Here is a 14,863-nt window from a genome sequence, read left to right as displayed (position 1 = left end):
GAGCTGAGCGGAAAAGTAAAAACGTTCAATTTATCAGCTGATCCACATTCCCAACGTCACATATAGTCACGGGCAGTGTTGGGGGCAATGTGTTACAGTCATGTATTACGTTTAGGCGGTAACTTTTTGCGCGATCGTGTCCGGCGACTTGGCTCGGAGCCGCGCCCCCATTGTTTACAGCCGGAATCAGCTGTTAGCACTCCGTGCTAACCCTGCGCCAGCTCCCGGGCGAGACCCGATACCCCCCGTGAGCTGAGGAGGAAGAGACGGGGATCTCGTGCGGGGGTTAAACGCCGGGAAAGGAGGAGACGATGCCATCCCGTCCTCCCGTCTGTTATCATGGGGGATGTTAGATCTCTCCCCAACAAGATGGACGAGCTAGCGGCGCTTACCCGGCATGAGAGGGACTTCCGGGAGGCTAGCCTGATGCTATTCACGGAGTCGTGGCTAACAGCGCTAACGCCAAACGCGGTCGTAGAATTGGACGGCTTCCAAATCATATGCACGGACATGACGCTGGAGAGTGGAAAGAGGAAAGGAGGAGGGCTGGCTGTGTTTGTGAACGATAGATGGTGTAATCCTGGGCACATCACGATTAAGGAGTAGCTTTGCAGCAGGGATATTGAGCTGCTAGCTGTTGGCATGAGGCCATTCTACATCCCGTGAGAGTTTAGTCATGTGATCACGGTGACCGTCTACGTCCAACCAGCTGCTAACGGCGACACAGACTGTGATGTCTTGACTGCAGCAGTGAGCAGGCTACAAACACAGCACCCAAATGCCCTGATACCCATCTCTGGTGACTTCAATCATGCCTCCCCTTCCTCCTCTCTGCCTTCATTCACACAGTATGTCACCTGCCACACCAGAGACAATAAAACACTGGACCTTTTCTATGCCAACACCAAGGAGGCATACACATCACTGCCCCTCCCCCCCGCTAGGCAAAGCTGATCACAACCTGGTGGCTCTCCAGTCTGTGTACAAACCTCTGGTCCGCAGGCAGCCAGCTGTGACCCGCACGGTTCAGATATGGTCTGGTGAGGCCAAGGAGGCCTTAAAGGGCTGCTTCAGCACAACTGTGTGGGAAGTATTCAGCGATGCTCATGGGGAAGACATTAGTAGTCTAACGGACACTGTTACAGACTATATAAATTTCTGCATGGAGAACACCATACCCACCAAGATAGTAAGGTGTTTCTCCAACAACAAACCCTGGATCACACCAGACATAAAAGCTCTCCTGAAGGAGAAGACGAGGGCTTTTGCGTCAGGCAACATAGAGGAGCGGAAAACTGTGCAGCGCCAGCTGAGGAGGAGGATCAGAGAGGGGAAAAGGTCCTACAGGAAGAGGATGGAGGAGCAGCTGCTGCAGAATAATGCCAGGGGAGTCTGGAGGGGCCTGAAGACCATCTCAGGCCACAGACAACCCAAGACACGGATTGGGGGGGACCTGCAGGGGGCAAATGAGCTGAACCTCTTTTTCAATAGGTTCGATCAGATGCCTGCCCCCACTCAGTCTCTCCTGCTGCAGCCTCCACCTACTCCTCCTGCTGGGTGTGTCACCCCCTCCCCCCTTTTCTCCAGCTCCCAGCTACACCAGATAGCCACCACTCCCTCCTGCCCAGCCTTGGCCTTCACAACATCTCAGGTGAAGAACCAGCTGAAGAAGATGAAGGCGAGGAAGGCAGCGGGTCCAGATGGCATCAGCCCCCAGCTCCTCAAATCCTGCGCAGACCAGCTGTGTGGAATTGTCCAGCATATGTTCAACCTGAGCCTGAAGCTGGGCAGGGTCCCCCAGCTATGGAAAACATCCTGCCTGGTCCCGGTGCCAAAGACCCCCCACCCAAAGGAGCTCAACAGCTTCAGACCAGTGGCGCTGACGTCTCACCTGATGAAGACCCTGGAGAGACTGGTCCTTGTCCACCTGCGCCCCCTGGTGAGCTCCTCAATGGACCCACTCCAGTTCGCATATCAGCCTGGCATCAGTGTGTATAATGCCATCATCTACCTCCTCCGCACTTCACTCTCCCACCTGGAGAAGGCGGTGAGCACTGTGAGGATCATGTTCTTTGATTTCTCTAGTGCTTTCAACACCATCCAGCCCACCCTACTGGGAGACAAGCTGGAGCGGGCGGGGATGGCCCACCACCTCACCACATAGATCCAGGACTACCTCACAGACCGGCCACAGTATGTGAAGACACAGGACTGTGTGTCTGACGTGCTCCTCTGTAGCACGGGGGCCCCACAGGCTCCCTTCCTGTTCACCCTCTACACCTCGGACTTCAACTACAACACCCCTACCTGTCACCTGCAGAAGTTCTCTGACGACTCTGCCATTGTCGGCCTTATCTCAGGCGGAGATGATCGGGAGTACAGAGAACTTACTCAGGGTTTTGTGGACTAGTGCCAGCAGAACCGCCTCCTGATCAATGTGGGGAAATCCAAAGAAATGGTGGTGGATTTCGGTAGGCGCGAGCACTCTTCACCTGCACCAGTGAATATCCGGGGAACAGGTGTTGAGAGAGTCTCAACTTACAAGTACCCGGGTGTTCATCTGAACAAAAAACTGGACTGGAGCGACAGCACAGACGCCCTTCTATAGGAAGAGTCAGAGCAGACTCTTCCTACTCAGGAAACTGAGGTCTTTTGGGGTTCAGGGGACACTCCTCAGGAACTTTTATGACTCGGTGGTTGCATCGGTCATCTTCCAGGGAGTGGTCACCTGGGCAGGCGGCGTCTCGGCCCGGGACAAGAAGCGGCTGGACAAACTGGTCAGGAGGGCCGGCTCTGTGCTGGGCTGCTCCCTGGACTCTGTGGACTCGGTGGGAGACAGGAGGATGTTGGCCAAGCTGTCGTCAATGCTGGACAACCCGGACCACCCCCTCCAGGGCACCCTAACAGCACTCCACAGCTCCTTCAGTGACAGACTGTTACATCCTCGCTGTGCAAAGGAGAGATTCCGCCCTTCCTTCTTGCCTGCTGCTATCAGACTCTTTAACAAGAACATTGTGCAGTCTCTACAAACTGGCGAATATTAGTGCAATTGTGCACTCCTGCAGCTGAGCTCATATCGCACAATACCCAACATTCCCCACTACTGTAATACCGTGCAATACTCAACATTCCCCACTACTGTTAGTCTAGTTTTATTTTTATCCAATGCTGTTCCTTACATTTCACTACAGCACTGCAGCACTGTCACTTACTTAGAGTATTTTTCCTCTGTACTATGTACAGGCTAAAATGAGTGTTCCTCATACTTTTTATGTAGATGTAGGTTGGTGTGTATATACATGTGTATATGCACATGTTACTGCGTATATTTACATAGGTTTGATCCTGAATGTTTGCCGTCAATGTTATACATTAATAGCTACATTATGCCGCCGTCCCTGTGTGACCTATATCTTTTGCTGCTGTAACACTGAAAATGTCCCCACTGTGGGATCAATAAAGGCATTCTTATCTTATCTTAACTATATATCGCGTTACTCATTTTATGTAATATTATTATAGTTAGTCTTGGAACACATTAAAATCCCAGCTGTAAATTATCTTAAAATCAACATTAATCAGTAACATCTCCTATATTATTGTTATATCTTAGTGCAGTGATTCTATTTCAACTTCTCCAGATATTCACGACTATTTTCGAAGGAGCATAAAAAACTTTTACAATAAGCTCTTGAGAAATTGCTGGACCTTACCATATGACACTAAAGCCCCTTTTCCGCCAAAAAGCCCAGGAACATTTAGTTCCTGGTAATATACATTCCTGGTAATACAAAGTTCCTATGGCAAAGGGAATTTGTATTTCCACCGCAACGCATAGTTCTTGCTAAATTACGCAAATGAGACTGATGACATATCATTGCTATTAACAGAGCGTAATTGAGTGACCTTTAAAGTTAGTATATTATTGTGTATCTTAATCTAAGTTTAATAGATATTGAATAACTTTAAAAAATATAATAAATCTTCAAATGTGTCAACATGAGAAACAGAGTGAAAGTGTTGTTGCTTCATGCTTATGTATACTTATGGTTTTATTTATTCCATTTATTAATTGTTATTTAATTTATTTTATTGAATTGCATCCACCCACTAGGCCACAAAGCTGCTTCTCAATTACTTTATCAGTTCAGTCATTTCACATATGGATTGTTACAATACAATCTTGGTCCGTGCATTATGTATGTGTATACATTTACTACAACAATGACCAGAAAAGCTACCAGACCAGAGTTTGCCTATTGAGGATCATTGGTATACATACCACAATTGGCTGGCGGAAATACTCATCCACTGCTGCACCTCGCAGCGCAGAGAGATCTACACCATGGAAGGAGGGCTGGTACCTGACAATAAGAAATAAATAACATTTAATATCAATATGAAGGGCCCTCGCAGCCCCAACCACTTTGGGGTACTGGTACATTGGAATTGGATTTTGTTTTCCATTTTATTTTGCAGAAAGACGAAATTCTCTTACGAACAAATATCAGGTATATCAGGGTAACCTTGTCAGGAAAAAAAACATCAGATAATAAAAATGGTAGACATCCTGTAAGATTCAGGGTATGGCTCCAAGAGACTTTTTTAAAGGTCTTGGGCTATTACATATGGCTCCCAATTTTCAAAGACCTAAATGAATTACAGAACCGGGGCTGCTTCATTAATATTTGTAAAGGGTGCCAGTGAAATTTGTGTTTTTATTTTTAAACAATCACACAATAACATTATAAAATATGTATTTGTGGCCAGGCCTGATGTGACATTTTGTGCATTTTTAAACCTTCAAAAATAATTCACGAAAAATCACAAACCGTGTTTCAAAATTATGAAAGCGGAAATTCTCTTCCGAACAAATATCAGGTATATCAGGTTAACCTTGTAGGAAAAAAACATCAGATAAAAAAGGTGGACATCCTGTAAGATGCAGGGTATGGCTCCAAGAGACTTTTTGGAAGGTTCTGGGCTGTTACATATGGCACCCAATTCTCAAAGACCTAAATGAATTATACAGTAGTAACGGGGCTGCTTCATTAAATATTTCTAAAGGGTGTTATTGATTTTTTTATTGTATTTTTTACTACTCACAAAAAGTTAGGGATATTTGACTTCAATTTGTCTTGATTTCCTTATTTTTAACCTTTTATCAAGAACATTACCTCATGACGTCATTTCCGCAATATATTTTGGATAAGCATTTAAAAAAAAATGCAAACCATTCAATTACACAATATAACCATCCATCCATCCATGAACGACCACTTATCCGGGGTGTGTCGCAGAGGCAGCAGATTCAACAGGGAAGCGAGAATTCCCTCTCCCCAGCCATGTCTTCTAACTTTTCTGGAGGGATGCCAAGGCATTCCCAGGCCAGCCGGGAGACATGGTCTTTCCAACGTGTCTTGGGTCATCCCCGGGGCCTCCTGCTCGTGGGACATGTCCGGAACACCTCACCAAGGAGACATCGACGAGGCATCCTAATCAGATGCCCGAGCCACCTCATCTGGTTCCTCTCAACATGGAGGACCAGCCACTTGACTCTGAGTCCCTCCTGGAAGACCGAGCTTCTCACCCTATCTCTAAAGGAGAGCCCGTGCACCCTGCGGAGGAAAATCATTTTGGCTGCTTGTATCCGGGATCTTGTTCTTTCAGTCATGACATACAGCTTGTGACGATAGGTGAGGGTAGAAATGCAGATCGACCGGTAAATCGTGAGTTTCGCCTTTTGGCTCGGCTTTTTCTTCACAACAACAGATCGATACAGAGTCCGTACCACAGCAGACGGTGCACCGATACGCCTGTCGATCTCACGCTCCATCTTACCCTCACACATGAACAAGATACTTGAAACTCCGACACTTGGGGAAGGATCTCATCCCTGACCTGTAGTGGAAACTTCACCCCTTTCCGACTGAGGACCATGGTCTCAGATTTGGAGGTGCTGATTTTCATTCCAACCACTTCATACTCGACTGTGAACCGCTTCAGTGAGAGTTGGAGATCACCCCTTGAAAAAGCCAACCGTACCACATCATCTGGAAAAAGCAGAGATGCAATAATGAGGCCACTCAATGCCTCGGCTGAGCCTAGAAATTTTGTCCATTAAAGTTTTGAACAGAATGGGTGACAAAGGGTAGCCCTGGCAGAGTCCAACCCTCACTCGAAACCTATCCGATTTACTGTTGGCAATGTGGACCAAACTCTGATATCGGTGGTGCAGGGACCAAACAGCCCTAAGAAGGGGGTTCTGTACCCCGAACTTCCAAAGCAACCTCCACAGAACTCCCCAAGGGACACGGTCGAACACCTTCTTCAGGTCCATAAAACGCATGTAGACTGGTTGGGGGAACTCGCATGCCCCTTCAAGGACCCTGCCGAGGGTGTAGAGCTGGTCCACTGTTTCACAGCCAGGACAAAAAACATGTTGCTCTGTCTGAGTTTGAGATTGAACCTCCTGACAGACCCTCCTCTCCAGCACCCCAGAATAGACCTTACCAGGGAGGCTAAGGAACAGGATTTCTCTGTAGTTGGATCACACCCTTCTTAAAACGGGAGACCACCACACCAATCTGCCAATCCAGAGGCACTGTCCCTGATGTTCACGCAATGTTGTAAAAGCGTGTGAACCAGGACAGCCCCACAACATCCAGAGCCTTTGGAAATTCGGGCAGATCTCATCCACCCCCAGAGCTTTGCACCGAGGAGCTTTTTAACCACCTCGGTTACTTCAACCCCAGGGAAATGAGAGCCCACCTCAGAGTCTCCAGGCTCTGCTTCCTCAATGGATGGAGTGTCGGTGGAATTGAGGAGGTCTTCAATGTATTCTTCCAACCAAACCACAATGTCCCGACTCAAAGTCAGCAGCACCCCATATCCACTATGCACAGTGTTAATGGTGCACTGCTTCCCACTCCTGACATGCCGAAAAGTGGACCAGAATGTCTTCGAAACCATCCGCCGGGCGGCATGGATCAGTGGTAGAGTTGTCGTTTCCCAACCCGGAGATTGTGGGATCGATACCCGGCCATTGTGACCATGTCGAAGTATCCTGGAGCAAGATACTGAACCCCCAGTTGCTTCTGAAGCTGCGTCATCGGTAGGTAGATGAGGTACAGTGTAAAGCGCTTTAAGTACCCAAGGTAGAGAAGCGCTATATAAGTGACAGCCCATTTACCATTTACAATCCCGAAGGTTTTTCTATGGCGTTGCCGAACTTCTCCCATGCCTGAGTTTTCGCCGCAGCAACCGCCGAAGCTGCATTTTTCATGGCCAGCCGGTATCTGTCAGTTGCCTCCCAAGTCCCACAGGCCAAAAAGGTCCGATACGAGTATTTCTTTTTCTCTTTCTTGACAGCATCCCTTACCGCTGGTGTCCATCAGCGGGTTCGGGGATTGTCTCCACGACAGGCACTGACCACCTTACGGGCACTGCTCTGATCGTCCGCCTCAACAATAGAGGCACAAAACACGGTTCACTCGGACTCAATAACCCCTGCCGCCCCCAGGACATGGGCAAAGTTCTGCCAGAGGTGGGAGTTGAATCTCTTTCTGACAGGGAATTCTGCCAGACGTCCCCAGCAAACCCTCACAATATGTTTGGGTCTGTCAGGTCGGACCTGCATCTTCCCCCATCATCGGAGGCAACACACCACTAGGTGGTGATCAGTTGACAGTTGACAGTACGCTAAATCACATTTCGGTTCGGTTCGGTTTTTTGGAAACTTTGGTTCGGTATATTTTCGGTACAAAAAACAGATTTTTTATTTTTTTTTAAATATGTTTTTTTGAAAAGATGACAAGTAAATAGTACATTTAAAAAAAAAAAAAAAGTAATAACGAACCATTCGGGTGATATTCTAAGAAATTACACCAGAATAAAAAAATACACTAACAATAAAGATCTCATAATTTTGTAAATTATCAAGACAATGAAATCTTTAAACACTCAGCAGCAATAGCCTATGACACACCTAAGTATTCAAGTTAAACACAAGTTGTCATTACAGTACATGTATACACTTTTTGTGATGAAAAAAAATACAAACAATAACAGTTACAATTATTGCTAACTACATTAAAACTCTTTTATAATGAAAAAATACTGTAACTTTAAATTTTTTTCATAAAATTGTATACACTTTTAGGCATTGAAATCTTGTTGTTCAACAGGATATTGTAACGAATTGGGTTATCTATGTTGTGGTTGGATTTGTGTGTTGCTGAGTTGTGATGTTTCCGAGGTCAATGCACCGTACGGCAAGCGAGTGGGGCAGCGGAGAAAGATGAGCGCGAGCAGTTGTACTTGGATTAATAAAAACGTGATTATTAAACTACGCCTGACGGCGTGTTCCTGGAAGATGCCACAATATGATAAATCTCGCTGTTTAAGTTGAACGTTTTTGCTCCCTCGTCTAAGAAACAGTTGGATGATGCCGTGCATGTTAGACATGCTACAGTATCTGCAACATATACATATATATATATATATATATAAAATATATATATACCCATATATATATGTATATGTATATACCCATATATATATATATGTATATACCCATATATATATATACATATATATATATATATATATGTATATGTATACATGTATATATATATATACACATATATATATATATATATATATATATATATATATATATATATATATATATATATATATATATATATATATATATATGTGTGTGTATATATTTATATATATATATATATATATATATATATACCCACACACACACCTACAAATGTATGTGTGTCTCTACACGTTGGATGCACATTCAATCTCTTTCAATTTTTTTCAGAATTGCTTTTTGCGACCCACCCAGAATTAGTTGAGAATGACTGATCTGATCTACATTATTTCCTGCCTCTTTGTTTCTCCTCACCAGAAATTGGCTTTCGTGAACTGCTCCATGTACAACTGCTCATCTGTGAAAGGAGCAAGGTGAACATCCCCGATGGTAGGGAACATTTTACCTAAAAACAAAAGCAGCAACGAAGACACAAAAACAGTTTGTAGTGAATCAGAATTTCAGAAACTGAAAATACAAAATAATATATCACTTAATCCAATCTTGCTTTGTGTTTTACCATTAAAATCAAGTTTACCATTGGGTTTAAGGAACTTCTTGGCATGCAAGTAGCTCTCCAGCATTCGCTCATTGAAAAGCATATAGCCCATGGGCTCTGATATGATGATGTCCACTTTTTCAGGGAGCGTCACCTCCTCCACCTTTCCTGGTACAACTAACACATGGTCCCCAAGACGGTTACTGTTAACCAGCACCTGCAGAATAGGAAACACATCTGATTAAAAATGAGTGATCGGTGAGATTGATTGAACCACATTCTTTGCATAGTAATTTACTGCTAATACAAGTCATCTTCATCTGTCATCATGTTTATATTATTTCGTGAAGCATGTACCTCAGCATGTTGAGCCATTGTACTTGCTTCCACAGCATAGACCTTCTTTGCTCCTGCCTGGGCCGCGAAGAAAGACAGGATCCCAGAGCCACATCCGACATCTAGCACAATCTTAAGAAAAACAATGCAAGCCATTAAAAGCATACCCTCTTGATTAAAATTGTGTACATTGGCTATAAAAATTCTACACAACCCTGTTCAAATGCAACAAAATAAGTTGTGATTTAAAATATTTAAACAGATAGAAAAAAAGAATGATGTGTATATGATGTAGCCAGACTTTCTAGCCCAGGGGTTGACAACCTTTAACAGTCAAAGAGCCATTTCGACCCGGTTTCTGGAAAATAAAGCACTGGGAGCCGCAAACACTTACTGATATTAAACTCCCAAAAACGTCAGCTTGTTTGAGTTCCCAGGCATCGCTTCGTTCAAGTTGTATAATACCTTATTGCACACTCACGTCCACATATTACTACCTACAAAATTCATTCAATCGGTAATTTGACGCGTGAATTGATTAAGAGTATAAAAACCAACAAGAACAACTGCGACATCCGAGTACTTCAAAGTCCGCGCTCATCGTGCCCCCTGTCTTTGAAACGTCACACCAGCAAACACCCCTGCCCAGTACAATGCAATACAATACATTTTCATTTTGGCTACAACACCTTCTTTCAGGTTTAAAGCCATGAGTGATGCAGCAAATAAAATAATGATCCAACTCGTTATTGTGAGAGAAAAAAACCCACATCATTATGTTGCACACACCTCCGTGAAATCGTGCTTTATTTGAGTATTAGCTATTTTCACCGCTTTGAATTGGCTAGAATTGCTTATAAATTACGGACGAATAAGGACGGACCATTAGAATCTGTAAAAAAATGAATTTGACCATATTTGGACTTCCGAGATTTTCGGCCGACAGTGACTATAGAATTTTATTTTAATATTTTGGGGTCACAATAATGTTACAATTTACAACTACAATTAAACGAAAAAACACAAATAAAATACTCTGTTCAGATATTGTGCAGTTTTAGTGTCGGTGGGCTTTCTGAGCACGCCAGTTGCCTGCTGACACGTTGTCAACGGCTGTCAAATGTCTCTGAAAAAGGCAAATTTCTCATTACCGAAATTGCACAAGGTCTGAAGACAGAAGTTTAAAAACTTTGACATGCTAAGAAGACATGATGCATGTTTTTGAGACAAACAACTAACTAACTAAAATAATTTTCGTGTTGAGGCTTCAAAGGCCGCTGCTTTAATTTTTTTTGCGGGGAGTAGATAATTTTTGCTGTACGGAGGACCTGCTTGATATCCACCATTGTCTATACCGCTTATTCTCACAAGGGTCGCGGCGTGCTAGAGCCTATCCCAGCTGCTTGATATGATATGATGCGCCTAAAAGGCACAACCACGGGTGAAGATATTTTTGCAGCAGTGTTAGAGGCAGTTGAAAAGATCGGACTTAAACTGAATCGTGCCGCCGTGCTACACTCGCATGTAGCAGCACCGAAACTGCTCCTGCGCGATTTGTTTCTCCACATATGGACTGATGTTGTTCCAGTCGGCGCTCAGGAAGCTGATTGGAAACCATTGAGCCAATCAGCAACCTGAAGGGCTGACCAATGGAAGCGCTCAGTGGCCCGGATGTCTCCGCCCATCCATTCAGAGACTGACCGAGTCTCTCACATCACTGCACTGACATATAAACAATGAGCGCTGTTAAATAAAGCAGTTACATTACAATTCGACCTGGTCACTTCGTCTCCTTACATACATACAACGTGTGGTGGCAAGTGGTTCGTCAAACCGCTAACGCAAAAGTGGGTGCCCATAAAGTAAGCAGATTTGAATAGTAAATTAACCAGGTCATGAGCTTGAAATGAATCTCTGCCGTTAGCATCTCTCCCGCGGTGTCATGCACGGACAGTTTTTTTGTTTTTTGGTGGGTGGGGGCGAACGTAAGGATGGAACAGCTTTAAAAGGTCGAGAACGAACGGGGTCGGAGGACGATAACTTTTAAGAATTAGGACGGACGGACAAGGACGGAAGGGTACACAGGTCGTGGACGGAGGACGACCCGGTAAAAAAAGGCTTAAGTGCCCAGCTCTACTCGTTACTCAAACCAATATTTACATCGGGCAAAGATGTCGAGGTCAAAGTGAAAGTGTCTTTATTTTTACATTCGTGGCTGAGTAAGGGGACTCAACAAATTGTGTCATATTATTAAAATTATTTTGGTTTATTGGCTTTCCTTGTGTGAAGTTTGTTGATTTTTAATTTTGTTATATATATATATACACACACACACATACACACACACAAACGTGGCTGTATTAATACGTTTCGGTATGGCATGTTCGGTTCGGTCCACTTGCGTTGGGTTCGGTCCACTTATTATCGCGAGCTTACGCACAGGCGCTATTGACTGTTGCACGCAGGAGAGGAGGGCGGCGGCACTAAAGAGGAGCCAGGACCCCAGAAGACGTGATAAGTCATAAATGCATGGATAAATGGCATTATAATGGCATACGCAAACAAGCTCGAAGGTCTCCTGTTTGGGAACATTCTAGCTTTCCTGTTAAAATCGCCGATGGGGAAAGGTACGTGTCCCAAAGTTGTGTGCCGACATTGCTACATGAGATTGCTGCAGGTAACACGTCTAACATAATAACGAATATCCGACTTTGAATGTTTCTTAGATGAGGAAGCAAGCAGTATTTTTAGCCAAAATCAAAATACAACAGGTCTGTTCTTCGTTCTCCACTACTTCTCTCACTAGTACGATGCATTCATGAACCTCGGAAACATCACAACTCAGCAACACAAATCCGACCACAACACAGATAACCCAATTCGTTACAATGCTGCTGTTGAACATTCAAAGATTTCAATGCCTAAAAAGTGTAAATAATTTCATAAAGACTTTAAAGTTACTATTTTTTTCATTCAAATGTTTTAATACCGTTAGCAATAATTGTAACTATTATTGTATGTATTTTGTTTTCATCACAAAAAGTGGATACATGTACTGTAATGACAACTTGTCTTCAACTATATATATATATATATATATATATATATATATATATATATATATATACAGTGATCCCTCCTTCATCGCGGTTAATGGGGGGATAGAAACCACCTCGATAAATGAAACCCGCAAAGTAGAGTCGGACTTATGATTATGATTATTATTTTATATGATATTTATTGTACAGTTTTATTTTGGGGGATTTGCGCCTGTTACGCTGTTGCGAACCACAACATGGTTCCGACACTTCTAAATACTTGTTAAACAATCAATTTAACTATAAAAATGCAAGATGAAGAATATAAATACCAAGTTTGCAGGCTGTGATCAGAATTTAGTTTTGACCGACCGCGGCAGTTGACGAGCAAAACGGAACGTTCACTAAAAACTACGTTAAGGTTTTAATTTTTGTCATGAAATTGACTTACCTAAATTAGAATGCCATAGTGTAATTTATCCAATCCTGCACTTTTAAAAGCTTGTCGCCGTCCTGAAAAGTGAAAGTAAAAGCGGCCGCTTCTTCTTCTACTTCTTCTTTCCTCCTTCTTCTTCTCCTCCTACTTCATTTGAAAAATGAAGAAGAAGCATGGCCGCCGGGGGGATCATGCATTAACTTTATCTTTACACAACAACATCAATAAAGTCCTTTGGATAAAATGCAACGCATGATTGTAGTTACGGTAAGCTGTTTTAAGGCAACCTAAGACAAAAGTAACAAACACTTTCACACTTTATTTGGCGATGTCTTAAGTCGTCCGTGCTGCTGGCCAGTCGGGACTTGCGCTCACGAATTATAAACACAGCTCATGTACTGTACTGTCCGATTTTTACAAAACTTTATTAGAGCAAACACATCATTACAAATATGGAGGAGAAAGTATCCGTCTTGACTCTGACTAAATCAACGGCACATTTGAATAATGGAAGAGACTAAGCGAGAGGCTGCGATGACGCGCACCAAGTCAGCTCACGTACAGTACAGTGTGTGGAAAAAGTAAATCTACTTGTGCTCTCGTTGGTCGATCTCGCACTGGGAACCAGTCACCGCCTTTTATGAGTGCCTGCGGGTATGTACAAAGCCTCAGAGTCAATTCATATCTTTGAAACAATGCGTCTTTCTGCAATATAGCTCCCGACATGGCTGTGTTGTTTCATTTTTAATTTAAGAATGCTTCTGAAAAATCCACAATGCACTCAGGGCGCGAAAGTTTAAGCGCGAAGTAGCAAGGGATCACTGTATATATAGTGGGTTGCAAAAGTATTCATACCCATGAGCAACACTCTATTTCTCGGCATAGGACAAAGCAAAAGTGTGTTTCATCTATTTGCGTGAAAGAAAATAGCACAAACACAAGAATCCATCACTGGTTTTGCTCATAAGCACTTTTTACTATAGATAGATTGCAAAAGTCTGTATTTCATTGTTGCAAAAGTATTCACACCAAGTCATCAAATTATATTCAGTACTTGGTTGCAGCTCCGTTGGTATCAAAAACAGCTTCCAATAGCTTTGGATAGCCAGCAATGAGTTGAGCGCAATGTTGTTTGGACAATTTCGCCCACTCTATGCAATTACCGCTCCACCTGAGCCAGGTTCCTTGGTGATCTCCTGTGGACAGCAATCTTCAGATCATGCCAGAAGTTTTCTATTGGGTAGATAGATAGATGCTATATCCTCGTCATTCGCCTCTCGGGCCATGAGGTCTTCCGATAGTTTTACGTGAATTAGAAGCGAGGAGTTATCGCATGGTGCTCGACTGGTTACCACATCCGCCTCAGTTCAGAGGTCGTGGGTTCAATCCAAGCCCCGGCCTCCCTGTGTGGGGTTTGCATGTTCTCCCCGTGCCTGCATGGGTTTTCTCTGGGTATTCCGGTTTCCTCCGACATTCCAAAAACATGCATGGTTAGTTGATTGGACTCTCTAAATTGCCCCTAGGTGTGATTGTGAGTGTGGATGTTTGTCTCTGTGTGCCCTGCAATTGGCTGGCAACCAATTCAGGGTGTCCCCCGCCTACTGCCCGAAGACAGCTGGGATAGGCTCCAGCACGCCCAGCGACCCTTGTGAGGATAAGCGGTGTCGATAATGGATGCATGGATAGAAGCGAAGAAAAGAAAAAAAGGAGAAAATCGTTTATTTGTCCATACATACAAAGCAAGAGATAATAGAAAAGTATGAAATGGGGACGCGTTTGGTTGATCTCGCCAAAGACTATGACCGTAATGTATTAACAGTTGCCACGTTATTAAATCAGTTGTTTACAAAACGCCAGGCAAAAACCACTTCTGAGAGAGAACATGAACCAAAGAGGACAAAAACCGATGAGGACAGCAATTAAAAGGTAAATGACCATCATTTTTA

General features: G+C 43.7%; 1 protein-coding gene across 12 annotated transcripts in view; it reads right to left on the bottom strand.

Moving 5' to 3' along the window:
- carm1 (coactivator-associated arginine methyltransferase 1) overlaps positions 1-14,863 on the bottom strand; it is a 123,798-nt gene that overhangs the window by 75,225 nt on the left and 33,710 nt on the right. For all 12 annotated transcript variants that reach the window (XR_015090082.1, XR_015090083.1, XM_086055144.1 and 9 more), the window contains exons 5-8: positions 9,465-9,575; positions 9,147-9,324; positions 8,924-9,014; positions 4,283-4,364 (exon numbers count right to left, since the gene is read on the bottom strand). Coding sequence is in view for 10 of the 12 variants with exons in the window: in XM_086055144.1 (XP_085911270.1) it covers positions 4,283-4,364; positions 8,924-9,014; positions 9,147-9,324; positions 9,465-9,575 (462 nt within the window). In the remaining 2 variants the exon portion in view is untranslated. The remainder of the gene's footprint in view (positions 1-4,282; positions 4,365-8,923; positions 9,015-9,146; positions 9,325-9,464; positions 9,576-14,863) is intronic.

Source organism: Filicampus tigris, chromosome 16, assembly GCF_054856515.1.
Source record: "Filicampus tigris isolate MCC_2025a chromosome 16, RoL_Ftig_1.0, whole genome shotgun sequence".
Lineage (NCBI taxonomy): Eukaryota > Metazoa > Chordata > Actinopteri > Syngnathiformes > Syngnathidae > Filicampus > Filicampus tigris.
This window is presented reverse-complemented; position numbering and strand designations above follow the sequence as displayed.